This window comes from Schistocerca serialis, chromosome 6 (assembly GCF_023864345.2).
Source record: "Schistocerca serialis cubense isolate TAMUIC-IGC-003099 chromosome 6, iqSchSeri2.2, whole genome shotgun sequence".
Taxonomy (NCBI): Eukaryota; Metazoa; Arthropoda; class Insecta; order Orthoptera; family Acrididae; genus Schistocerca; species Schistocerca serialis.
Window position 1 is genome coordinate 114559683 of NC_064643.1, and position 26474 is coordinate 114586156.

Genomic DNA, 26474 nt, shown 5'->3' on the forward strand with positions numbered 1-26474 from the left:
CCCACTTCAGTCTGCCCAGGCAATTGCTCTCTGTAATAGATAATCAACAATTAGTGACTGCAGGAGTATGTATTTGGGTATCTGTGTGTGTGAATTTATGTACTGCTCTGCTAAGGTAAGTGGTTGCCTTTCTCTTATTTTAAATATTATCCCATCCAGCGGAGTGCTGATCAGTGTTTGCTAAAGTTAATGAAAAGGCTGTGTGTGTAAGGATAACTGATCATTTTCTTTTACATAATTTGCTATCCTCCCCCCATGAACATTGGACCTTGCCATTGGTGGGGAGGCTTGCATGCCTCAGCGATACATATAGCCGTACCATAGGTGCAACCACAACCGAGGGGTATCTGTTGAGAGGCTAGATAAACATGTGGTTCCTGAAGAGGGGCAGCAGCCTTTTCAGTAGTTGCAGAAGCAGGGGCAGGGTCTGGATGGTTGACTGATCTGGCCTTGTAACATTAACCAAAATGGCCTCACTATGCTGGTACTGCGAACGGTTGAAAGCAAAGGGAAACTACAGCCGTAAGTTTTCCCGAGGGCATGCAGCTTTACTGTATGATTAAATGATGATGGCATTCTCTTGGGTAAAATATTCTTGAGGTAAAATAGTACCTCATTTGGATCTCCAGGTGGGGACTAGTCAGGAGGACGTTGTTATCAGGAGAAAGAAAAATGGCGTTCTATGAATCGGAGTGTGGAATGTCAGATCCCTTAATTGGGCAGGTAGGTTAGAAAATTTAAAAAGGGAAATGGATAGGTTAAAGTTAGATACAGTGGGAATTAGTTAAGTTCGGTGGCAGGAGGAACAAGACTTTTGGTCAGGTGAATACAGGGTTGTAAATACAAAATCGAATAGGGGTATTGCAGGAGTAGGTTTGATAATGAATAAAAAAATAGGAGTGCGGGTAAACTACTACAAACAGCATAGTGAACACATTATTGTGGCCAAGATAGACAAGAACCCCACACCTACCACAGTAGTGCAAGTTTATATGCCAACTAGCTCTGCAGATGATGAAGAGATTGATGAAACATATGATGAAATAAAAGAATTATTCAGATAGTGAAGGGAGACGAAAATTTAATTGTCATGGGTGACTGGAATTCGATAGTAGGAAAAGGAAGAGAAGGAAATGTAGTAGATGAATATGGATTGGGGGTAAGAAATGAAAGAGGAAGCTGCCTGCTAGAATTCTGTACAGAGTATAACATAATCATAGCTAACACTTGGTTCAAGAGCCATGAAATTAGGCTGTGTACATGGAAGAGGCCTGGAGATACTGGAGGGATTCAGATAGATTATATAATGGTAAGACAGAGATTTAGGAACCAGATTTTAAACTGTAAGACATTTCCAGGGACTGATGTGGACTCTAACCACAATCTATTGGATATGAAGTGTAGATTAAAACTGAATAAACTGCAAAATGGTGGGAATGTAAGGAGATGTGACCAGGATAAATTGACTACACCAGAGGTTGTAGAGAGTTTCAGGGAGAGCATAAGGTAACAATTGACAGGAATGGGGGAAAGAAATACAGTAGGAGAAGAATGGGTAACTTTGAGTGATGAAATAGTGAAGGCAACAGAGGATCAAATACGTAAAAAGATGAGGGGTAGTAGAAATCCTTGGGTAACAGAAGAGATATTGAATATAATTGATGAAAAGAGAAAATATAAAAATGCAGTAAATGAAGCAGGCAAAAAGGAATACAAACATCTCAAAAATGAGATCAACAGGAAGTGCAAAATAGCTAAGCAGGGATGGCTAGAGGACATATATAAAGATGTAGAGGTATATCTCACTAGGGGAAGATAGATACTGCCTACAGGAAAATTAAAGAGACCTTTGGAGAAGAAAGAACCACTTGCATGAATATCAAGAGCTCAGATGGAAACCCATTTCTAAGCAAAGAAGGGAAAGCAGAAAGATGGAAGGAGTGTATAGAGGGTCTGTACAAGGGCGATGTACTTGAGGACAATATTATGGAAATGGATGAGGATGTAGATGAAGATGAAATGGGAGATAAGATACTGCGTGAAGAGTTTGACAGAGCACTGAAAGACCTTAGTTGAAACACGGCCCAAGAGTAGACAACATTCCATTAGAGCTACTGACAGCCTTGGGAGAGCCAGCCCTGATAAAACTCTACCATCTGGTGAGCAAGATGTATGAGACAGGCGAAATACCCTGAGACTTCAAGAATAATGTAATAATTTCAGTCCTAAAGAAAGCAGGTGTTGACAGATATGAAAATTACCGAACTATCAGTTTAATAATTCATGGTTGCAAAATACTAACATGAATTCTTTACAGACAAATGGAAAAACTGGTAGAAGCCGACCTCAGGGAAGATCAGTTTGGATTCCTTAGAAATATTGGAACATGTGAGGCAATACTGATCATACGACTTATCTTAGAAGATAGATTAAGGAAGGCAAACCTAAGTTTCTAGCATTTGTAGATTTAGAGAAAGCTTTTGACAATGTTGACTGGAATACTCTCTTTCAAATTCTGAAGGTGGCAGGGGTAAAATACAGGGAGTGAAAGGCTATTTACAATTCATACAGATGCCAGATGGCAGTTATAAGAGTCAAGGGGCCTGAAAGGGAAGCAGTGGTTGAGAAGGGAGTGAGAGAGGGTTGTAGCCTATCCCCAATGTTATTCAATCTGTATACTGAGCAAGCAGTAAAGGAAACAAAAGAAAAATTCAGAGTAGGTATTAAAACCTATGGAGAAGGAATAAAAACTTCAAGGTTCACCAATGACATTGTAATTCAGTCAGAGACACAAAAGGGCAAGGAAAAGCAGTTGAACGGAATGGACAGTGTCTTGAAAGGAGGATATAAGATGAACATCAACAAAATCAAAATGAGGATAATGGAATGTAGGCGAACTAAGTCAGGTGATGCTGAGGGAATTAGATTAGGAAATGAGACACTTAAAGCAGTAAATGAGTTTTGTTATTTGGGGAGCAAAATAACTGATGATGGTTGAAGTAGAGAGGATATAAAATGTAGACTGGAAATGGCAAGGAAACCATTTCTGTAGAAGGGAAATTTGTTAACACTGAGTATATATTTAAGTGTCAGAAAGTCGTTTCTGAAATTATTTGTATGGAGTGTAGCCATGTATGGAAGTGAAACATGCACGATAAATGGTTTGGACAAGAAGAGAAGAGAAGCTTTCGAAATGTGGAGCTTCAGAAGAATGCTGCAGATGCATGGATCACATAACTAATGAGGAGGCATTGAATATAATTGGGGAGAAGAGAAATTTGTGGCACAACTTGACTAGAAGAAGGGGTCAGTTCATAGGGCATATTCTGAGGCATCAAGGGATCACCAGTTTAGTATTGGAGGGCAGCGTGGAGGATGAAAGTCTTAGAGAGAGACCAAGAGATGAATATACTATGCAGATTCAGAAGGCTGTAGGTTGCAGTAGGTACTGGGAGGTGGAGAAGCTTGCACAGGATAGAGTAGCATGGGCAGTTGCATCAAACCAGTCTCTGTACTGAAGACCACAACAACAACAATTTGCTATCAAATGTACAGTTCAGTTTTAGAAGTGGTTTAACAACTGAAAATGCTATATTCTCTTTGCTCTGTGAGGTACTGGATGTTTTAAACAAAATGTTTCAAACGCCAGGCATCTTTTTTGATTTAACTAAGGGTGTTCGATTGTATTGATCACAGAATATTGCTCCAGAAGTTGGACCATTATGGAATGTGGGGAGTGGCTCACAATTGGATCACCTCTTACTTTAGCGACAAACAACAAAAGTTTGTTACCCACAGTTTGGAGAATGACTATGTTGTGGGATCTGAGTGGGGCTTGGTTAAATGGGGTGTGCCCCAGGGATTGGTGCTGGGGCCACTCCTGTTCCTTATTTATATGAAAGATGTGCCCTCCAGTGACTCTAAAATATTTCTGTTTGCTGATGACACTATCTCTGTAGTAAGGGATGTTGTGATCAACATTTGCACTGTTTCAAATAGTGCATTTCTTGACATACATTCATGGCTTGTAGAAAATAAACTAACGAAGTCCAACAAAACCTGACATTTTAATTTCATAGAATGGGCATATAATTAGTGAAACTGAATAGTTCAGATTTCTAGGTGTTCAGATAGATAGTAAACAGTCATCGAAACCCCACATTCAGGATCTTGTTCAAAGACTTACTGCTGCCATTTTTACTGTTGTAACGGTATTTGAAGTAAGAGATAGTTCGGCACGAAAAGTAGTTTACTTTGCTTATTTTCATACACTTATGACAAATGGTATTATATTCTGGGGTAACTCTTCCCCTTCTCAAAAGATATTTTTGGCTCACAAATGGGTGGCTTGGGCAATAACTGGCATAAGTTCACAAACCTCTTGTTGACCCTGTTCATTAGTCTCAGTATTCTGACATTGGCCTCTCAATGTATGTTTTCTTTACTATCATTTCATATTAACAATATCAGCTTATTCCCAAGATTTAGCAGCTTTCACTCAGTTAGTAGTAGGTGGAAATCCAATCTGCATTTGGATGGCACTACCTTGACTCTTGTGCAGACAGATGTGCAGTATACTGCCGCATCCATTTTCAATAAGCCACCACAAGAATTCAAAAATATTAGCAGTAATCCACACACTTTCAAATCAAAACTGAAGAGTTTTCTCATGGGTCACTCCTTCCATTCTGTCGAAGATGTCCTTGAAAAATTAAGCTGATTCCTGTGTTATACTCTTGACTGTGTTTACATAAACTTATGGCTTGTCTTTTTTTGGGTTCATAAACATTTTATTTTATCTGTTATTACTTTCATGTTGTAATTTCATGCTCTGACACGTTCCATGTCCTTGGAAAGTTGCTCCTCAATTTGGTCCTACGGAACCAGATGCATAAAATAAAATAAATCATGAGCCTGAAAACAAAATATGGTAAAATCAACAAGGTCTCATACTTTACGTATCTTGGAGAATTCATCAAACTGACAGGCCTCGAAAAAATCTCACAGAAAAATACCCCCAGAAAAGTCAAAAAACATTAGTGTAAGCCCAAAAACTCTACAACAAAAAATCCATGTCAAGACAGATAAAAATTCGGCAATACAACATAGTCACAAAAACACTGATGCTTAGCATTAAACACAAACTCGGAGAAATCAAAAATGAAGAAAGAAAGATCATTAGGAAAATTTTAGGAACAAGTCATATCCAAGATTGTTACAGGCTACAATCGATCAAAACAACAGAAAAGTTTTCAAACATTGAAACTGACATTAAGAAAAGGTAAGTGAAATTATTTGGTCATCTCAACTGATTAACAGAAAAGCGGTTGACAAAAAGGATAATAGATTATGTAAAATGACTTAAGAACTCAACACCAGAGCAACCAGAACAAAAACGGTAGGGTCCAAAGTGGTTGGAAGAATGTAAACAAGCCTTCTCAGTAATGTCTTCCATTTATTGGGAGCATTTGCTAGTAATAATAATAATAATAATAATAATAATAATAATAATAATGGTAATAATATTTATCTGAAACTATATTATGCAAAGAAACTGCAACTAGCCCTGACAAAGAAGTCTAGGGCATGAATTACACTGGCTTTACCACGTCATTTAGGGGAATACTGCAAAAAGCTCGAGTTTTATTGGTTATATTGGATTCATTATCACTTCCACAGAGCCTTACATTTAATTCAGATGTTCTCCTGACATTATGATCTACCAAGGTCAACAGTTTATTTACTTGTAATATTGTTTTGGAGGTGTAAATATATACAAGTTAAGGGTGAAGACCACTCTTTCACAATTATAAAACCTACATGATTTTTATTTCAGTCAGTAGGTCTTTTAAATAAAAAGGTTGATATTCCTTTATCAAGATGGTAAAATGAAAATTTAAATGGAATATGTCTAAATGAGAAAAAGAAAGGGAGAGGGGTTTTATCACTATGAACATAAAGACCATAATTAAGTCTTAGGACCTAGAGATTAGTTAGTATTGTGCTCAGTGAGAGTTTGAACACTTAACTGTAATAATGGATATGAAAGCATAGAAACTAACGGTATTGCCAATGTATAATTTTTCTGTGTATTATCTTGATTTGAATTTGAGTTGGACTCTAAGAAATTTTACACATATGATACTATTTCATTTAGCGTAATTGTTATTATTATTATATATCTAAAAACAAAGATGATGAGACTTACCAAACAAAAGCGCTGGCAGGTTGATAGACACACAAACAAACACAAACATACACACAAAATTCAAGCTTTCACAACAAACGGTTGCTTCATCAGTAAAGAGGGAAGGAGAGGGAAAGACGAAAGGATGTGGGTTTTAAAGGAGAGGGTAAGGAGTCATTGGAATGACTCCTTACCCTATCCCTTAAAACCCACATCCTTTCATCTTTCCCTCTCATTGGAATGACTCCTTACCCTCTCCCTTAAAACCCACATCCTTTCGTCTTTCCCTCTCCTTCCCTCTTTCCTGATGAAGCAACCGTTGGTTGCAAAAGCTAGAATTTTGTGTGTGTGTTTGTGTTTGTTTGTGTGTCTATCGACCTGCCAGCGCTTTTCTTTGGTAAGTCTCATCATCTTTGTTTTTAGATATATTTTTCCCACGTGGAATGTTTCCCTCTATTATATTCATGTTATTATTATTATTATTATTATTATTATTATTAAATAATCGAAAATCCAGGATGGAATGTAACAATATTATGAAAAGGAAATATGCTACTCACAATATAACGGAGATGCTGAGTTGCAGATAGACACAACAAAAAGACTCTCACAACTGAAAAAACTGTGTGTGTTGATTTTTATTTAATTCCTCCAAGTAATCAAATGTCTTTTCAAGCACAATTAAAAATATGATACCCTAGAAAATGTAAGTGTCACAAAGTATTTGGGTCTATAGGTTCAGCAAGACAAAGTGGGACACACATGTAAATAACTTGTCTAGAAAACTATCAGCTGTGTGCTATGGTCTAAGAATTTTAAAGGCTACAACAAGCAAAACAACAGTACATCTATCTTCCCACATTTATACCCTGCAAGCCACCCAACGGTGTGTGGCAGAGGGCAGTTTACGTACCACTGTCATTACCTCCCTTTTCTGTTCCAGTCGCGTATGGTTCGCAGGAAGAACGACTGCCTGAAAACCTCCGTGTGCGCTCGAATCTCTCTAATTTTACATTCGTGATCTCCTCGGGAGGTATAAGTAGGGGGAAGCAATATATTCGATACCTCATCCAGAAACGCACCCTCTTGAAACCTGGCGAGCAAGCTACACCGCGATGCAGAGCGCCTCTCTTGCAGAGTCTGCCACTTGAGTTTGCTAAACATCTCCGTAATGCTATCACGGTTACCAAATAACCCTGTGACGAAACACGCCACTCTTCTTTGGATATTCTCTATCTCCTCCGTCAACCCGATCTGGTACGGATCCCACACTGATGAGCAATACTCAAGTATAGGTCGAAAGAGTGTTTTGTAAGCCACCTCCTTTGTTGATGGACTACATTTTCTAAGGACTCTCCCAATGAATCTCAACCTGGTACCCACCTTACCAACAATTAATTTTATATGACCATTCCACTTCAAATCATTCCGCACGCATACTCCCAGATATTTTACAGAAGTAACTGCTACCAGTGTTTGTTCCGCTATCATATAATCATACACTAAAGGATCTTTCTTTTTATGTATTCGCAGTACATTACATTTGTCTATGTTAAGGTTCAGTTGCCACTCCCTGCACCAAGTGCCTATCTGCTGCAGATCTTCCTGCATTTCGCCACAATTTTCTAATGCTGCAACTTCTCTGTATACTACAGTATCATCCGCGAAAAGCCGCATGGAACTTCCGACACTATCTACTAGGTCATTTATATATATTGTGAAAAGCAATGGTCCCATAACACTCCCCTGTGGCATGCCAGAGGTTACTTTAAGGTCTGTAGACGTCTCTCCATTGATAACAAATTGCTGTGTTCTGTTTGCTAAAAACTCTTCAATCCAGCCACACAGCTTGTCTGATATTCAGTAGGTTCTTACTTTGTTTCTCAGGCAACAGTGCGGAACTGTATTGAACGCCTTCCGAAGTCAAGGAAAATGGCATCTACCTGGGAGCCTATATCTAATATTTTCTGGGTCTCATGAACAAATAAAGCAAGTTGGGTCTCACACGATCACTGTTTCCAGAATCCATGTTGATTCCTACAGAGTAGATTCTGGGATTCCAAAAAACGACATGATACTCGAGCAAAAAACGTTTCTAAAATTCTACAACATATCGATGTCAGAGATATAGGCCTATAGTTTTGCACATCTGCTCGACAACCCTTCTTGAAGACTGGGACTACCTGTGCTCTTTTCCAATCATTTGGAACCTTCCGTTCCTCTAGAGACTTGCAGTACACGGCAGTTAGAAGGGGGGCAAGTTCTTTTGCGTACTCTGTGTAGAATCGAATTGGTATCCCATCAGGTCCAGTGGACTTTCCTCTGTTGAGTGATTCCAGTTGCTTTTCTATTCCTTGGACACTTATTTAGATGTCAGCCATATTTTCGTTTGTGCGAGGATTTAGAGAAGGAACTGCAGTGCGGTCTTCCTCTGTGAAACAGCTTTGGAAAAAGGTGTTTAGTATTTCAGCTTTATGCGTGTCATCCTCTGTTTCAATGCCATCATCATCCCAAAGTGTCTGGATATGATGTTTCGATCCACTTACTGATTAAAAGTAGCACCAGAACTTCCTAGGATTTTCTGTGAAGTTGGTACATAGAATTTTACTTTCGAATTCACTGAATGCTTCACGCGTAGCCCTTCTTATGCTAACTTTGACATAATTTAGCTTCTGTTTGTCTGAGAGGTATTGGCTGCGTTTAAACTTGAAGTGAAACTCTCTTTGCTTTTTCAGTAGTTTCCTAACTTTGTTGTTGAACCACGGTGGGTTTTTCCCGTCCCTCACAGTTTTACTCGGCACGTACCTGTCTAAAACGCATTTTACAATTGCCTTGAACTTTTTTCCATAAACACTCAATATTGTCAGTGACGGAACAGAAATTTTCATTTTGATCTGTTAGGTAGTCTGAAATCTGCCTTCTATTACTCTTGCTAAACAGATAAACCTTCCTCCCTTTTTTTATATTCCTATTAACTTCCATATTCAGGGATGCTGCAATGGCCTTATTATCACTGATTCCCTTTTCTGCACTTACAGAGTCAAAAAGTTCGGGTCTGTTTGTTATCAGTAGGTCCAAGATGTTATCTCCACGAGTCAGTTCTCTGTTTAATTGCTCAAGGTAATTTTCGGATAGTGCACTCAGTATAGTGTCATTCGATGCTCTGTCCCTACCACCCGTCCTACTAAACATCTGAGTGTCCCATACTTCAGCCGTACTATGCACAGTTCCTCTCACTAGTCTGATATGGGATCGTTTTCTGGGGATACTCAACTCACAGGGTGAAGGCTTTTAGAATGCAAAGAAAAAAAAAAGCTCTAAGAATAATATGTGGCCTAAAAAGATGGAGTCCTGTAAATCCCATTTTACTGAGCTTGGTATTCTAAATGTTCCAAGTTTATTCATTTACGAAACTATCTTGTTTACTAGGGACTACCTCCTGAAAACAGGCAAACTGCTACAGAACAAAAATGTACACAACTATAGTATCAGAGGGAAATCAAATATACATGAAAAATATCACAGAACATCCACCTATCAGAGGAGCATAATTAACATTGGTGTAATACTACACAATAAGATACCAGAGGAAATAAAAAATGCTACTCATCCAATATTAAAAGCTAAACTAAAGGCATTTCTAATAAAGCACCGTTTCTATTCTGTCAGAGAATTTCTGAATACGTAGCAAAATTAATTGTAATAGGTGCCTACTTTTAATTTGCCTAGTATTTTGCTAATACTATGTATTATTGTAACTTGTCTTTGACCTGTCCAATATCAATTGTAAAATTTGTGCCGTATGATAAAACTGGACCAATAAAAAATCAAATCAAATCAAATTAATGCTTTCGGCCATTAAGGCCTCTGTCAACAATAGACAACACACACACACACACACACACACACACACACACACACACACACACATTTTAATCTTTCTAGCAGCCTTTTGATTGTGCCTGTCTGCAGACTGAGCACCTCCTTTAGGCAGTGAGTAGCAATTTGTCCTGTTCATAATATTATTGTTATTTCATCCCAGACTTCCCATTCTTCTATTCTGAAGTCAGGTTTTTCTTGGGGTTCCATTAGTTGTATGACCTTCTGGTATTATGGTACATGCAAGACCACATCCGTGTGAGGGGTTACAATAATATTTTATTTTCTGAAATTAAATCATATGATTCATGTTATTAAAGAGTTTGGAAACAGAAAATGCCAACAGGATAATTTTTCCTGATTGGCTCTGACGGGGCTTGATACGAGGAGATACACACCTTTCTTGGCAGAGAGTTACTTATAGAACACAATCCAAGAGACAATCAGTCTCAGAAAATTGGGACATTGTTCCAACTCTGGCTAACTTCTCAACATTTTTTTCGAAAAGAACGGCACGTGTATTCGTTTAGAAATTACTTGTTTATCTCAATATGTAAATCATATACTAATTACAAATATTGGGTTCTTATGAAATCAGTACTCTATCTCTGTTAGTAATTTTTATTAGCATCCAAAGCAATGCAAACCTCCACCCATTTTATACATTTCCTATCACAAATGTACTTCAGCCTGCAGAAGACACAAACAGTCTCTTTGGAAAATGATGGCTCTATTAAAACTTTAACTCATATGCTGAGCTTCATCTGCACGTTCTGTGTGGTGTTGACTAGTGGAAGGAGCAATTTTCTGTCACATAGTTTTAATTTTAAAGATTAAATGTGATATAAAGTGTATAAAAACATACCATACCTTTGTCTGAAATTGTTTCCTTTGAGTAAAACCCTCCTTTTACATTTTTCACAGGTACTGGGCACACAAAGCCTTGTTCTTCTGTGTGGAATAAGATAATCTCAGAGTAGTCATTTTTTTTAAAAATATATGCATCAGTAACACTGAATTTCTTACAAGTGTTTGAATACTCTCACTTTTTGTAATATATAGAACAATGAAAAAGAAGCACTGACACATCGCAAGTATTGATTCAGTCTAGCAATTACTTTTATTGCTTTGAATAACACTTCACTTTTCATAATATTTTTTAAAGTTTTGTACATCCTTTAATTAAAACTACATTTCAATTAACATTAACTGCAGTGGTAAAAAAGCAATCAAAAGGATACTATGTGAAATAAGATAGTAGCCATAAATCATTGCTTCAAAAAATTGGGGACAGCACCAGAAATACAACTCAAGATGAAGCTTAGGGAAGGTAATTTACAGAGTAGCTGTGTTACAGATCATAGATAAGCAGTCAGTGAATGCTAAGGACTTTTTGAAATGGGAGATATGACATTCTAAAATAGGTTCTACTCACTAAACAAGGCAAAAGATGGAAGTGTATAAGTTATTGTGAGATTGCCTGACATACTGCAGATTAGCAATAAAGTAATGGACTGTAATGTCTAACTCTACTCAACACTATTCATGTGATAAAAGTAATCTCTTACTTTAATTCTAGTGCATATATTATCTGTGTTAGTACAGTTGTATAATGTACACAAATAGTGGCTAAAATTCAGTTAGATCTGGAATAACCAACAGTAGTGACTGGAACCTAAAAGTAAGTGGCAAGATATGGAAGTTCAAAAACCAATGTTTTTCCTTTGAGACATAAGAAGAAGAAAAAGCAAGTGAGCGAAATATTAGAATAATTAGAAATATGATGAAGAGAATGCCAAAGATGGCCAAGGAAGCTGCAATAAACATATGACTGCGCAGAACCAAAACATTCACAAAAATCTGTAAAATAATTCCTTGAATCATGAGAACTTTTAAAGGTGATAATTTTTACATAATATCACCATGTCTGTATACATCCCAGATGCTATTGAGGAAAACAGAATGATCAGGACTACAGTAATGATATACTCTCAAGTCATTTTCAAAATGTTGATTGGACTGAGGTTTGCATTTTAGAAACAGTGAAGATCAATAAAATAAACCTTAGACCCTTACAAGTATGAGAGCACTGTAGAGAATTTAAAAATGTTGGTGAAAATAGAAAATATATTAGCAATATTTTTTATCATAAATCAGTGTGTATTGAGTAACAGCTGTAAAAATAATAATAATTGTGCAGAGCTGATAAACACTCAAATTATTAAATTTCCATTGCAAGGAGAAAGGAAAATATGGGCAGCAGGAGAAAGAAAGGGGAAGTAGTAAAATGCAAAATTGTCTAGTAGATGTCTTAAGTGGTGGTTAAAAAAACTGGCTCTCATCCATGAAAAGAAAAAGAGAAACACTGTACTGAGGACTTGGTATTACATTAGGTGTAGAACTCAATTTCAACAATGAAAACTATGAATCCAATGGCATAATACTGCAGAAAAGTAATAACTGTATGTTTGTAACATTCTACAGAAAGTATAGCATGAAAAATATACATTACCCAAGTACAGAAGAAGTTCAGTCTGTCCATCAATAGCTAATGTGTCAGTAGAGTCCAGTGAATTTATAACTTTCAAGACATATCCATGGCACCAAATGTCTGCCTCTTCATCCACATGTTTCACCTGTATTCAGTCATAGTTAGATGCTTTTTAAAAAATAATGAAATAATATCATTAGATAATAATTATAGACTACATGTTAACTGCAAAGAGAAAAATGCAGCAATAATGCTTAATTAAGAGCTTATTTACTAATTTTGTTGAAATATTTTATTTATATGTTGTTATGAAATTACCTTCAGGAATTGAAATGTATAGTACTGTCAATAGACTCATATAAAAGTGCTGTGACACAACCTAGCATTTAGAACTAATAATTCCTGCATCTAGGAGGGGAGAGGAATTGGTTGGGGAAGATTAAAAAGGGAAGACTAGGTTACTCAGAGTTCAAGATGAGAGGGACCCATCTGTGGTGTGGATTAGGGTAGGCAAAGATGAAGGAGGAGGCAACAGAGAGATATGGTCAGAGATAATACATTGGTAAGCATTGTGCCAAATGAAGCCTAGAGAAAAGTGAAGATGCATTAGGGAGAAGATAGATGAATATTGTTTGGTAAGAAAATAAAATAAGAAGTTTAAATCATTTACTACAAAGTATGAAAAATGAGAGGCAAGGACATCTTAAGGGAGTTTAAGTCCACAAGAGTGCAAAGATGTGTTGGAGGGAAAGATCCCATTTCCAGGGGGCTAATATAGGTGGAAGAATCCAGATAGTGTGTAGCAGTCAGTCAGGCTGTGGAGCGCATTCAGAAACTCGGTACTGGTTGCCCTTAAGGTGGATAGCTCTTCAGTGTCATTTCACACACTTAGTCAATTTGGTAGTGGTTATACCTATATAAAATACTGTGCAGTGAACACACATTGGTTGATGAACAACATGCATTGTTTTCCAAGTGGCTGTGCCTTTGATGTTGTAGGGGAAAATGGCATAGTGTGCTGTCATCATGGTTCCCATAACACTGCCCATGTTTTGTTTATAGGTGTGCCTGTCAAAAGTGAAGCAGTTATGGGTAATGATGAAATTGGGTAGAGTGACAAATAACAATGTTTTAGGCTTCAGCTGGCAGTTGGAAGAGGTAGTATTTAAAGGCTGAGAGGCTGTGTATATGTGAGATGCTTGAGTAAACTGAGGTAGCGTCAATGGACTATGGGGAGGGTTCCAGATGGAAGAGAGGTGGGAATGAATTTGAGATGATCCAGGAAGAGACTTGTGTCTGTAGTGTGGGACAGTGGGCTTTATGTGATGGGTTGGAGGTGCTGGTCAACAAGGGCTGAGATGCTGCTGGACAGGGATTTAAAGCCAGGTATTATGGTATGAGCAAATGGTTCTATTTGTGTATTTTGGGTCATCAGTAGAAGAAGGAGCTGCATGGCTCAGGGGTGTAAAGAGTTTTGTAGAAGCTGTTGTGAAGGTTAAACAATTCTGCTCACCACTGAACTTCTCAACATGTACATCAACAACTTCTCCAAGATGTAGTCTCCGGCAGCAACCCGAAATATCTTATTCCCAAACAAATCTCTCAGTCAGAATCCTCTTTTCATCCTCTGACTAATACACTCCTCATTTTCAGAAACACTCTGCTTATCATCCAGTACCATCCAGGTGTTGAATGCCTCAATACTTTACTCTGCCAGGGCTATGAGTTTCACAAGTCAAACAATGAAACAAGGTGCCCTCTTTCTGAATCACCACCAACAGCACCAACTGTCACCTTCCATCACCCTCCTCCCCACTCTCTCCAGCCCCTCCCCCCCCCCCCCCTCCTGTACCATCCTAGTTAGTTAAACTTTATGACATTCCCAAACAATTATCATGTAAAATAAAGGGAGGCAACCACTAAATTATAGCTGAATGATCTGTGGCACATAGAAAAATGCACTAGAGAATGGTATTTATACTAGTTTTTGGGTTCTCGCTCCTTCTCTAGCAAAAATACATGCACTCAAACACACAAACATCCAAGTGCACATGACTGCGGCTGCTGCAAGACTACCTCGAAGTTTCCAACCCGTGCAATCACTCCACTGCAAAACCTGCCCCGTGCAACCACTCACTGCCAACTACTCCAGCCCCACCATTGGTTGTTTGCTATACCAAATGTGCTGTTTGGATCCTCCCACACAATGCTAGTTTCACTGAATCTGGAAAATGGGAACTTGCCCTCTAACTCATTGCTAAATCCGGCACTCTGCTGCACTTAATCTCTGTTAACATATTGCCCTCTATGTGTTCACACAAGAGTATATTTGCTAAGAGTCATCTGGCACCTTTTCCTTGGTGTTTTGGCAGATATTTTGCATTGCATTGGTCATCTCTTTTAGCCAAAATATATTATTACTTCTCACTTTGTCCTTATCTCCTCTGGACTTAAGATGGTACAGTGCTTATTGTCTTGGGGTCTGGGTAACTTTCCCTTCCTTCTCGATCAACCTTCTCTCTTCCTTGATGAAGGGCTCTTCAGGTATCTACATCTCCATCTGCAATTCACAGTTAAGTGCCTGGCAGAGGGTTCTCTGAACCACCTTCAGAATATTTCTCCACTGTTCCACTCTCTAAAGTGTGTGGTAGAAATGAACACATAAATCTCTTTGTACAAGTTCTGATTTCTCTTCTTTTATTGGTTGGCTGATTTCAAGGAGGAGACCAAACAGTGAGGTCATCAGTCCCATTGGATTAGGCAAGGAAGTTGGCCATGCCCTTTCAGAGGAGCCATCCCAGCATTTGCCTCAGACAATTTAGGGAAATCACAGAAAACCTAAATTAGGATGGCCGGACGTGGATTTGAACCATTGTCCTCCTGAATGCAAGTCCATTGTGCTAACCCCTGTGCCACCTTGCTTGGTCTTATTTTATTATGATGATCATTTCACCGTATGTAGATTGGTGACAGTAAAATATTTTCACATTCAGGGGAGAAAGTCGATGACTGAAACTTGGTCAAAAGATCTCACCACAATAAAAAAAAAAACACCTTTCTTTTATTAATTGTCATCCCAACTTGCTTATCACCTGTGACACTCTCTGTGCCCAACATCAACTCTATCTGGTAAGAATCCCATATAGCACAGCAATACTCTAGCAGTGGATGAACAAGTATAGTGTGGACAGTCTCTTTAGTATACCTGTTGCATCTTCTTAGTGTTCTGCCAATAAAATGAAGTCTTTGGTTTGCCTTCCCCACAACATTATCTATGTGCTCATCTCAACTTCAGTTGTTCATAATTGTAATTTCTAGGTATTTAGTTGAATTGACGGCCTTTAAATTTGCATGGTTTTTAGTGTAATGAAAATTTAGTGGATTTCTTTTTGAACTCATGTAAATGACCTCATATTTTTACTTATTGAGAGACAACTGCTACTTTTTGCACTGTTCAGATGCCATGTCTAAGTCATTTTGCAATTGGTTTTGATGTTCTGGTGACTTTACTAGACAGCAAATGACAGCATCAGCTGCAAAAAATCTAAGAGGGCTGCTCAGATTATCTCTTAAATCATCTTTGTTAGTTCCAAAAGCTACATAGTTTGACATGTTTCCTTTTATTTGCATTTATCAGCAGAACAATATATTTCACACTCTGAAGTTAACTACTGGCCAGCAATTCTGTCTCATAATTTTGTTTATTTTTCCAGGTTGAATTTTATTTTTATATGTATAGCTATACCCCCGTAAACCATGGACCTTGCCGTTGGTGGGGAGGCTTGCATGCCTCAGTGATACAGATGGTCATACCGTAGGTGAAACCACAACTGAGGGGTATCTGTTGAGAGGCCAGACAAACGTGTGGTTCCTGAAGAGGGGCAGCAGCCTTTTCAGTAGTTGCAGGGGCCACAGTCTGGATGATTGACTGATCTGGCCTTGTAACACTAACCAAAACGGCCTTGCTATGCTGGTACTGCAAACAGCTGAAAGCAAGGGGAAACTACAGCCGTAATTTTTCCCAAGGGCATGCAGCTTTACTGTAAGGTTAAATGATGATGGCGTCCTCTTGGATAAAATATTCCGGAGGTAAAATAGTCCCCCACTCAGATCTCCGGGCGGGGACTACTCAAGAGGACGTCGTTACCAGGAGAAAGAAAACTGGCGATCTATGGATCGGAACATGGAATGTCAGATCCCTTAATAGGGCAGGTAGGTTAGAAAATTTAAAAAGGGGAATGGATAGGTTGAAGTTAGATATAGTGGGAATTAGTGAAGTTTGGTGGCAGGAGGAACAAGACTTTTGGTCAGGTGAATACAGGGTTATAAATACAAAATCAAATAGGGGTAATGCAGGAGTAGGTTTAATAACGAATAAAAAAATAGGAGTGCGAGTAAGCTACTACCAACAGCATAGTGAATGCATTATTGTGGCCAAGATAGACACAAGGTCCATGCCTACTACAGTAGCACAAGTTTGTATGCCAACTAGCTCTGCATATGAAGAAATTGATGAAATGTATGATGAGATAAAAGAAATTATTCAGGTAGTGAAGGGAGACGAAAGTTTAATAGTCATGGGTGACTGGAATACGAGAGTAGGAAAAGGGAGAGAAGGAAACATAGTGGGTGAATATGAATTGGGGGAGAGAAATAAAAGAGGAAGCCGTCTGGTAGAATTTTGCACAGAGCATAACTTAATCATAGCTAACACTTGGTTCAAGAATCATAAAAGAAGGTTGTATACATGGAAGAGTCCTGGAGATTCTAGAAGGTATCAGATAGATTATATAATGGTAAGACAGAGATTTAGGAACCAGGTTTTAAATTGTAAGACATTTCCAGGGGCAGATGTGGACTCTGACCACAATCTATTGGTTATGAACTGTAGATTAAAACTGAAGAAACTGCAAAAAGGTGGGAATTTAAGGAGATGGGACCTGGATAAACTGACTAAACCAGAGGTTGTACAGAGTTTCAGGGAGAGCATAAGGAAACAATTGACAGGAATGGGGGAAAGAAATACAGTAGAAGAAGAATGGGTAGCTTTGAGGGATGAAGTAGTGAAGGCAGCAGAGGATCAAGTAGGTAAAAAGATGAGGGCTAATAGAAATCCTTGGGTAACAGAAGAAATATTAAATTTAATTGATGAGGGGAGAAAATATAAAAACGCAATAAATGAAGCAGGCAAAAGGGAATACAAACGTCTCAAAAATGAGATCGACAGGATGTGCAAAATGGCTAAGCAGGGATGGCTAGAGGACAAATGTAAGGAAGTAGAGGCTTATCTCACTAGGGGTAAGATAGATACTGCCTACAGGAAAATTAAAGAGACCTTTGGAGAAAAGAGAGCCACTTGTATGAATATCAAGAGCTCAGATGGAAACCCAGTTCTAAGCAAAGAAGAGAAAGCAGAAACGTGGAAGGAGTATATAGAGGGTCTATACAAGGGCGATGTGCTTGAGGACAATATTATGGAAATGGAAGAGGATGTAGATGAAGATGAAATGGGAGATACGATACTGCGTGAAGAGTCTGACAGAGCACTGAAAGACCTGAGTCGAACCAAGGCTCCGGGAGTAGACAACATTCCATTGGAACTACTGATGGCCTTGGGAGAGCCAGTCCTGACAAAACTCTACCATCTGGTGAGCAAGATGTATGAGACAAGCGAAATACCCTCAGACTTCAAGAAGAATATAATAATTCCAATCCCAAATAAAGCAGGTGTTGACAGATGTGAAAATTACCGAACCATCAGTTTAATAAGTCACAGCTGCAAAATACTAATCCGAATTCTATACAGATGAATGGAAAAACTGGTAGAAGCCGACCTTGGCAAAGATCAGTTTGGATTCCGCAGAAATGTTGGAACACGTGAGGCAATACTGACCCTACGACTTATCTTAGAAAATAGATTAAGGAAAGGCAAATCTACATTTCTAGCATTTGTAGACTTAGAGAAGGCTTTTGACAATGTTGACTGGAATACTCTCTTTCAAATTCTAAAGGTGGCAGGGGTAAAATACAGGGAGCAAAAGGCTATTTACAATTTGTACAGAAAACAGATGGCAGTTGTGAGAGTCGAGGGAAGGGAAGCAGTGGTTGGGAAGGGAGTGAGACAGGGTTGTAGCCTGTCCCTGATGTTATTCAATATGTATATTGAGCAAGCAGTAAAAGAAACAAAAGAAAAATTCGGAGTAGGTATTAAAACCCATAGAGAAGAAATAAAAACGTTGAGGTTCCCCGATGACATTGTAATTCTCTCAGAGACAGCAAAGGACTTGGAAGAGCAGTTGAACGGAATGGACAGTGTCTTGAAAGGAGGATATAAGATGAACATCAACAAAAGTAAAATGAGGATAATGGAATGTAGTCAAATTAAGTCGGGTGATGCTGAGGGAATTAGATTAGGAAATGAGTCACTTAAAGTAGTAAAGGAGTTTTGCTATTTGGGGAGCAAAATAACTGATGATGGTCGAAGTAGAGAGGATATAAAATGTGGACTGGCAATGGCAAGGAAAGCGTTTCTGAAGAAGAGAAATTTGTTAACATCGAGTATAGATTTAAGTGTCAGGAAGTCATTTCTGAAAGTATTTGTATGGAGTGTAGCCATGTATGGAAGTGAAACATGGACGATAAATAGTTTGGACAAGAAGAGAATAGAAGCTTTCAAAATGTGGTGCTACAGAAGAATGCTGAAGATTAGATGGGTATGTCACATAACTAATGAGGAGGTATTGAATAGAATTGGGGAGAAGCGGAGTTTGTGGCACAACTTGACAAGAAGAAGGGACCGGTGGGTAGGACATATTCTGAGGCATCAAGGGATCACAAATTTAGCATTGGAGGGCAGTGTGGAGGGTAAAAATTGTAGAGGGAGACCAAGAGATGAATACACTAAGCAGATTCAGAAGGATGTAGGTTGCAGTAGGTACTGGGAGATGAAGAAGCTTGCACAGGATGGAGTAGCATGGAGAGCTGCATCAAACCAGTCTCAGGACTGAATTAGCTAAAAGGTATGGCATTGTGTTTTGGTATTACAGCTCAGGTAACAGTGCACTATCCAAAAAATGCAAATATCCACACTCAAAATCCATTCCAGCAGCCATCTTTAACTTCTCACAAATGATCAATATAGCACATACTTTGCTTAGGTTTTATGTCCATTGGGAATGTGGATATTAGCAACAGTAGAAGCTCAGTTAGGGTAAAGGTGAGAAGAAAATTGCTGTGTCCTTTTTCAAAGATACCTTCTTGACAATCATAGCTACATATGGATCTGAATCTTGCTTCTCTCAGATGGAAGCCCAGTATTTTTACCACTCCTTACCTAGTTTGGTGAATTCTTCAACTCTTATTTTGGTCTGAGAACCATACTTATCCTACTTATATGCAGCCATTTGTGACTAAGTAACACATTTTTATAAACTAGAGACATTCATTATTGTGAGTCTAGCCTTGGTAGTTCAAAATTTCAGTCCTTATCTCTTTTAACTTGTCTCATCTTCTCCTTCTTGATATAGTACAACTTGTGATGTACCTTCCTACATCATGAGATGTATGAAAATTAGCAAAAGCACTCTGTTAGTTTCATTGCATCATTTCTCATTGGTCCAGAAAGTCTTAAATGTGTAGTACAGATACAGCCTTTTGTGGGCATATGCCATCTGAGCATGTCTCATGAATTTATCAGAAGCAGGAATGTGGATTTAAATCCTGGTCTGGCACTTAATTATTTGCATATTATCAGTGTTAAACATACTTTGAATGGAGTAAAAATTCATTCTCAGCTACAATCATGAGACTGCAGATAAGCCGACCACCCCCCCCCCCCCCCCCCCTGTAAATTATAGAGTACAGCAATCAACAGCAATCAGTCATCCTTTTTAGATTTTATTATGCAAATCCAGATTTTGGCTAGTAGCTAGCCATTCTCAATGTGTTATTTTTTATTCTCAATGCACGTAAGTCCCTGTTGTTTGGGCATAGTCACAGTTCTTTGACTGAACTGTGACTGACGCCCACTGTGACTGTCACTTACATGCATTGAGAATGAAAAATAGTGCATTGCCAAAATCTGGATTTGCATAATAAAATCTAAAAAGGATGACTGATTGCTGCACTCTGTAATTTATAAGTCACATGCAGTCACTGAGTGCATCCACTTTCCGAATGGAAGGTAACCTGATTAAATTTCTCTTCATCTCCTGCATCTTCATTCAGATAATTTCTCAAGTAATTGGGAAGCCTTCATTGCATTTCTTTCAAATGTACTGAACAAACTGTTGCTTCAGTTTGTTACACCTTGCCTTTGTCAGTACCAATGGAACTGTTTAATTCATTCTTTGTCTGATGCCACCTACATTCATTTCTGTGCTAGCAAATTTTCTTCCTGCTGCACAATTGTTCATGGTACCTGCCTCATGGATCACCATCAACTTAAAATTAATATCATATTATCTGCATAATCAAATTGAACAAATTGTGAACTGCAAAGTTGTAGATTTACATTCCTCAGCAGAATTATAACAATGATTCGCAGTCACTCCCAGTCACTACAATTTACCATTCTTATAGAACTGACTAAACAAACTGAATGACAGTAATACAATATCCTTTCAACTATATAGTGCTGAGTCAGCAGAAATCAGACCATTTTGGGATAACAGTGTGCTTCATCATTTGTTGCCAACCTTAGAAATCTATAGTGCTTTGGAGCAGTAGCAGCATTAGGTCAGCTGTAGAACCTCATGTATCATTTGTCATGCTGCTTTTTGAGTGTTGTGAGCATATTTTATAATTTGTATCATTTAGCATTGTATTCTACTGTTGAACATCTGTCCTTTTGTAAAGTCAGTTTAGTTCTGACTACATTTGGATTCAAGTGAACTGCAGTTTAAGTGAGGTAGAAGTTCATAAATCTGCCTCCATAGAGAAATGGTCAGTGTATCCAACTGCTGTGTGAAGGATGTGGGTTCAGTTCCCAATATTGCCAGGGATTTTTCCTTGGTAGAAGCACTGGTGCAGGGTGAACGCAGCATCGTGATGCCAATGGAGCAGCTATTTGGGTGAGAAGTAGTGTCTTCTAGGTCTGGGAAACACAACGGCCAGGGGAGTGGTGTGCTGTTCCCATGCTTCTCCATACTGTGTCTGAACGACACCTTTGGCAGATAATGACACAGTGGGCAGTCAATACTGAATGATCCACCAGTGTCAGTACATGAAACTATGTTTGTTGTTGTGGTCTTCAGTCCTGAGACTGGTTTGATGCAGCTCTCCATGCTACTCTATCCTGTGCAAGCTTCTCCATCTCCCAGTACCTACTGCAACCTACATCCTTCTGAATCTGCTTAGTGTATTCATCTCTTGGTCTCCCTCTATGATTTTTACCCTCCACACTGCCCTCCAATGCTAAATTTGTGATCCCTTGATGCCTCAAAACATGTCCTACCAACCGATCCCTTCTTCTAGTCAAGTTGTGCCACAAACTTCTCTTCTCCCCAATCCTATTCAATACCTCCTCATTAGTTACATGATCTACCCACCTTATCTTCAGCCTTCTTCTGTAACAAAACTCCTTTACTACTTTAAGTGTCTCATTTCCTAATCTAATTCCCTCAGCATCACCCGATTTAATTTGACTACATTCCATTATCCTTGTTTTGCTTTTGTTGATGTTCATCTTATATCCTCCTTTCAAGACACTGTTCATTCCGTTCAACTGCTCTTCCAAGTCCTTTGCTGTCTCTGACAGAATTACAATGTCATCGGCGAACTTCAAAGTTTTTACTTCTTCTCCATGAATTTTAATACCTACTCCGAATTTTTCTTTTGTTTCCTTTACTGCTTGCTCAATATACAGATTGAATAACATCGGGGAGAGGCTACAAGCCTGTCTCACTCCTTTCCCAACCACTGCTTTCTTTTCATGCCCCTCGACTCTTATAACTGCCATCTGTTTCTGTACAAATTGTAAATAGCCTTTCACTCCCTGTATTTTACCCCTGCCACCTATAGTGTATTTATAAAAAGCAAGTTATGTGGGATGTATTCCCATGGCTGGCAATACAACTAAATTTGATACCTGGTTGTTGTTCTCCAACCCACATTCATTCCAGTGCTCACTTAAACTGGTGTCACTCTCATCAACGTTGGTGCCACTACTGAGAGGAGAGGATTCTTTGTAAAATTAAGGAGATTAAGGGCTAAACTATTTGCTCTGAATGAGTTGTAATCCTGTGCCATTATTGTGCTGTCTATATCTGGTGCAGATGTGTTTAGGCCCTTTACCAGCTTACTTGTGTTATCAGCAAACAACATGGTTTCGAAGATTTCTCCAGTATCCTGGGTAAATAAATTTATGTAGATCAAGAACAGGAGTGTGCCATGCACCAAACTTTGAGGGACACTATATTTAATGTCTTCCCTTTCTGGGTTCTGTCTTATTCCTGTGATATCATTTGTTTATTTGCTTCAGAACTGTTAAGATATGATTCCATTCCTATAAGAGGGAGGGTTTAATGCCACACCATTATACCGGGTGTTCAAAAAGTCTCTCCGCAGAGCCGTATGATTGTTAGCCACGCTTGCTGTATGCTGTAGTGAATATACTGAAATGAAACTCAGTGAAATACTAGTTATTAATTTATTGAATATTAATTTTTACTTACAAATTTTCACATAAAATGTTGAAAGTGTCCCCCCTGTTGTTGAACACAAAATTCAATTCATCTTATCATGTTTCCAAACACAAGCTGTAACATTTCTTCTGTAACAGAAGCAGTGAAAGTGGATATTGCAGTTTTCAATTCATTGATGGATTTTGGACAGTTTTTATAGACGGTTGCTTTCACTGCACCGCAGAAGAAAAAGTCAGGTGGTGCCAGGTCAGTCGATCGTGGAGGCCAAAGTTCCTGTGAAATTATGCGATCACCAAAAACATCAGCAAGCAGTGACATTGAAATGTGAGCTGTATGCATAGTTGCACCATCGTGTTGAAAATAACTGTTCAGTATTTCACATAACACAAGTTCTCCTATGAATGGGTACAGAATATCACTGCAGTATCGTTGTGCATTTATTGTTTCGTTGAAAAATATGGGACCCACAATCCGACATCTAGAAATTGCAATCCAAACTCCTATTTTCACAGAATGAAGTGGTTCCTCATGAATACACAATGGATTTGCAATACTCCACGTATGAGAATTTTGCAAGTTCATGTACCCAGATAAATGAAACCACAACTCATCAGTGAAAAACATGTCATTAAGAATATCCCTTCCATTTTGTTGAACGAAATTTTTGAACCATTGACAATAATGCAGTCTCTTGCTATGATCAGTATTTTTCAGTTCTTGCATGACTGTCACTTTGTATGGGAAAAGTTCCAATTTTTTCATTACAGCTGTGTGGGCCGTTCCGACACTAGCATCGATATCCTGGGCGAGTTTTCTTAGTGAGTTGTTCAGGCTCACAGACATTTTATGGGAAATATTGAGTAGATTACCCTCAGACAAAACGTTAGGATGACCACTTCTCAGTGCATCTGTCACTGAACTCGTACTTCGAAATTTGTTAATCAAATCTTGCACAGTATCATGATGTGGGAGTGTTGTCTCCAGGAAAACTGAATTAAATGTTTGATGAACTGAAACTGTGTATTTACCACCTGCTTTGAACACTTGTTGAACTAAAAACAAACGTTCTTCAATGGTTAGCATTTTAACAGTGACAAGAATGAAACAAACGAGCAGAGGAACTAAAATGTTCACGTCAACACATTACAACACACACCAATGATACTACTGACACTGGCTGAGGTAAACAAAGCAGTGGAATGTTGGGAGAGTGCACTTGAAGGGAAGTAACTCAGGCAAATGAACAGTCATACGGCACATGTGGCTAACAATCATACAGCGCTGTGGAGAGACTTTTCCAATACCTCGTAGTTTCCTGAGTGTAGTTCTTTGATCTACATAATGAAGGATTTGACAAGGTACAGAAAATTCAAACAAAGTAATTTTCCTTATTTAGTTCTACCTGAACTGAGTTTGTGGGATTATATGTTACTTTCTCTGTAGACAAGTTTCTATGGAACCTGAACTGAGTTCTTATTGAAAGATATTCTCAAACAGATTAATACGTATACCATTGAAAATCACTTTCTAAAACTTATGTGGTCTTGTTTACAGTGGATTTGCCAAAAATTATTTATAGTGATGGAGTATGCAGTGACTGTCTAAATAAACCTGATAGACCTGCTTTCGATTATTCATTTTTTGTCCTATTTTTCAGTTCTTCTTTGGAAGAAAAAATTATGGAAATTTGTGGTAAGTTCTTATAGGACCAAACTGTTGAGGTCATTGGTCCCTAGCTTTACACACTACTTAATCTAATTGAAATGAACTTACGCTAAGGACAACACACACACCCAAGCCCGAAGGAGGACTCGAACCTCTGATGGGGGGGGGGGGGGGGGGGGGGGACATCACGCACATTCATTCCCGAGGCAGGATTCTAACCTGCAACAGTAGCGATCACACAGTTCCAGACTGTAGTGCTTAGAACCATTCAGCCACCCTGTCTGGGTATAGAAGAACATTTTCATTCTTGTAGCACATTGCTGTACTTAAAATTTCAAAATTATAGTACAATATTTAGATATCAATTATCAGTAAAAACTTCATTTTCTGTTCCATTCACCCCAAGTTACGGTATGTGAATAACACTAGGATCTCTCCATCAGTGCTATCTCCGGAATCAATACCAAAATCTCTGTATACGATCACTAAATGTTATTAGTATCAACTTTAACAGCTTAACGAAGTTTAAAATATTTGTTGTTGGGAGCCTATTGATTGTTAGAACAATTCACTACTGTCCTGTATGTTTTTAAATTTGTTACTGAAGTACAGCACTCAAAGAGCTGTTCAGTACATTTGGTCCTACTCATTAAGCTCTATAGCAGTGACTTTATTCCATTTTTTTTATGTAGGCACTTCCCCTTTCATTGTGTTAAACCTACAGTAATGTGATAGTAATTTTTATCCATATAGGTGTAACTGTTCAATTCCTTTGAATCCCAAATGATGTTTTGCCATGCATAGCACATCTTTCGAAATACCTTTAGATTTTCAGTTCCCTGTAGTAATGTGTGTAGCTCCTCTTTCTCTTTTAGCATGTTTATTATGTTTTGATGGAAAAGTTCAAATGTGTTGTAATTTTTACTATTTGTGATACCCAAACTGCCATTTTGTTTGTCTCCGCTGATTGTTGCAACTGTGTCTATAGCTATTTGGCACTTCTTTCTTTCATAAAAGTTTAATCTAAGACCTGCCTTGTGATAATATTCGAAAATATAGAAATAGGACAGCTAGTACTGTGGTTAGACTAGATGCTTCTGAAAATTAGGTGTGGAAGTAACCTCTTACTAGAAACATCCAGGTATATGCCATGTCAGTATGATCCTGTGAGGGATGACACACAAATTAAATTCATATGTGATTATCTCATTCTGTTGAGTGATCTATGAAGCATGCATTTACATATTCGACAGAATGCTTCATCTAGGGCTTGTCATATAACTGAAACAATAACACAATCTTCACATTTGTGCCAGAAGCATTCCCAGTAATGTGCCCGAAGTCATTCTCAATTGCATGGTTGGGGGTATGGTGCAAAATGATCTTGTTAGCCCTAATAATAGCTACAGGATCTTTCTTGCCAAAACCTTTCCTCAAAGGGTCTAAATTGTAGGTAGCATTGGAATAAAGTTAAATGAATAGGACTACTCTTATCTGCAAAATTTGAAAATGTGATCATTTTATCCACACTGTTGATAACTAAAATAGTTCACAAGGGAAAACACCAACCTCCCCCCCCCCCCCCCTTCCAGTGGTAACAAAGTGACAC

At 38.4% G+C, this 26474-nt stretch overlaps 1 protein-coding gene across 3 annotated transcripts in view; it reads right to left on the reverse strand.

Annotated features, from left to right (window-relative positions):
• LOC126484563 (hydroxylysine kinase) overlaps positions 1-26474 on the reverse strand; it is a 194740-nt gene that overhangs the window by 48230 nt on the left and 120036 nt on the right. For 2 of the 3 annotated variants that reach the window (XM_050108125.1, XM_050108124.1), the window contains exons 3-4: positions 12579-12702; positions 10937-11017 (exon numbers count right to left, since the gene is read on the reverse strand). In XM_050108125.1, coding sequence (XP_049964082.1) covers positions 10937-11017; positions 12579-12702 — 205 coding nt within the window. The remainder of the gene's footprint in view (positions 1-10936; positions 11018-12578; positions 12703-26474) is intronic. The other variant, XM_050108126.1, reaches the window with a different exon arrangement.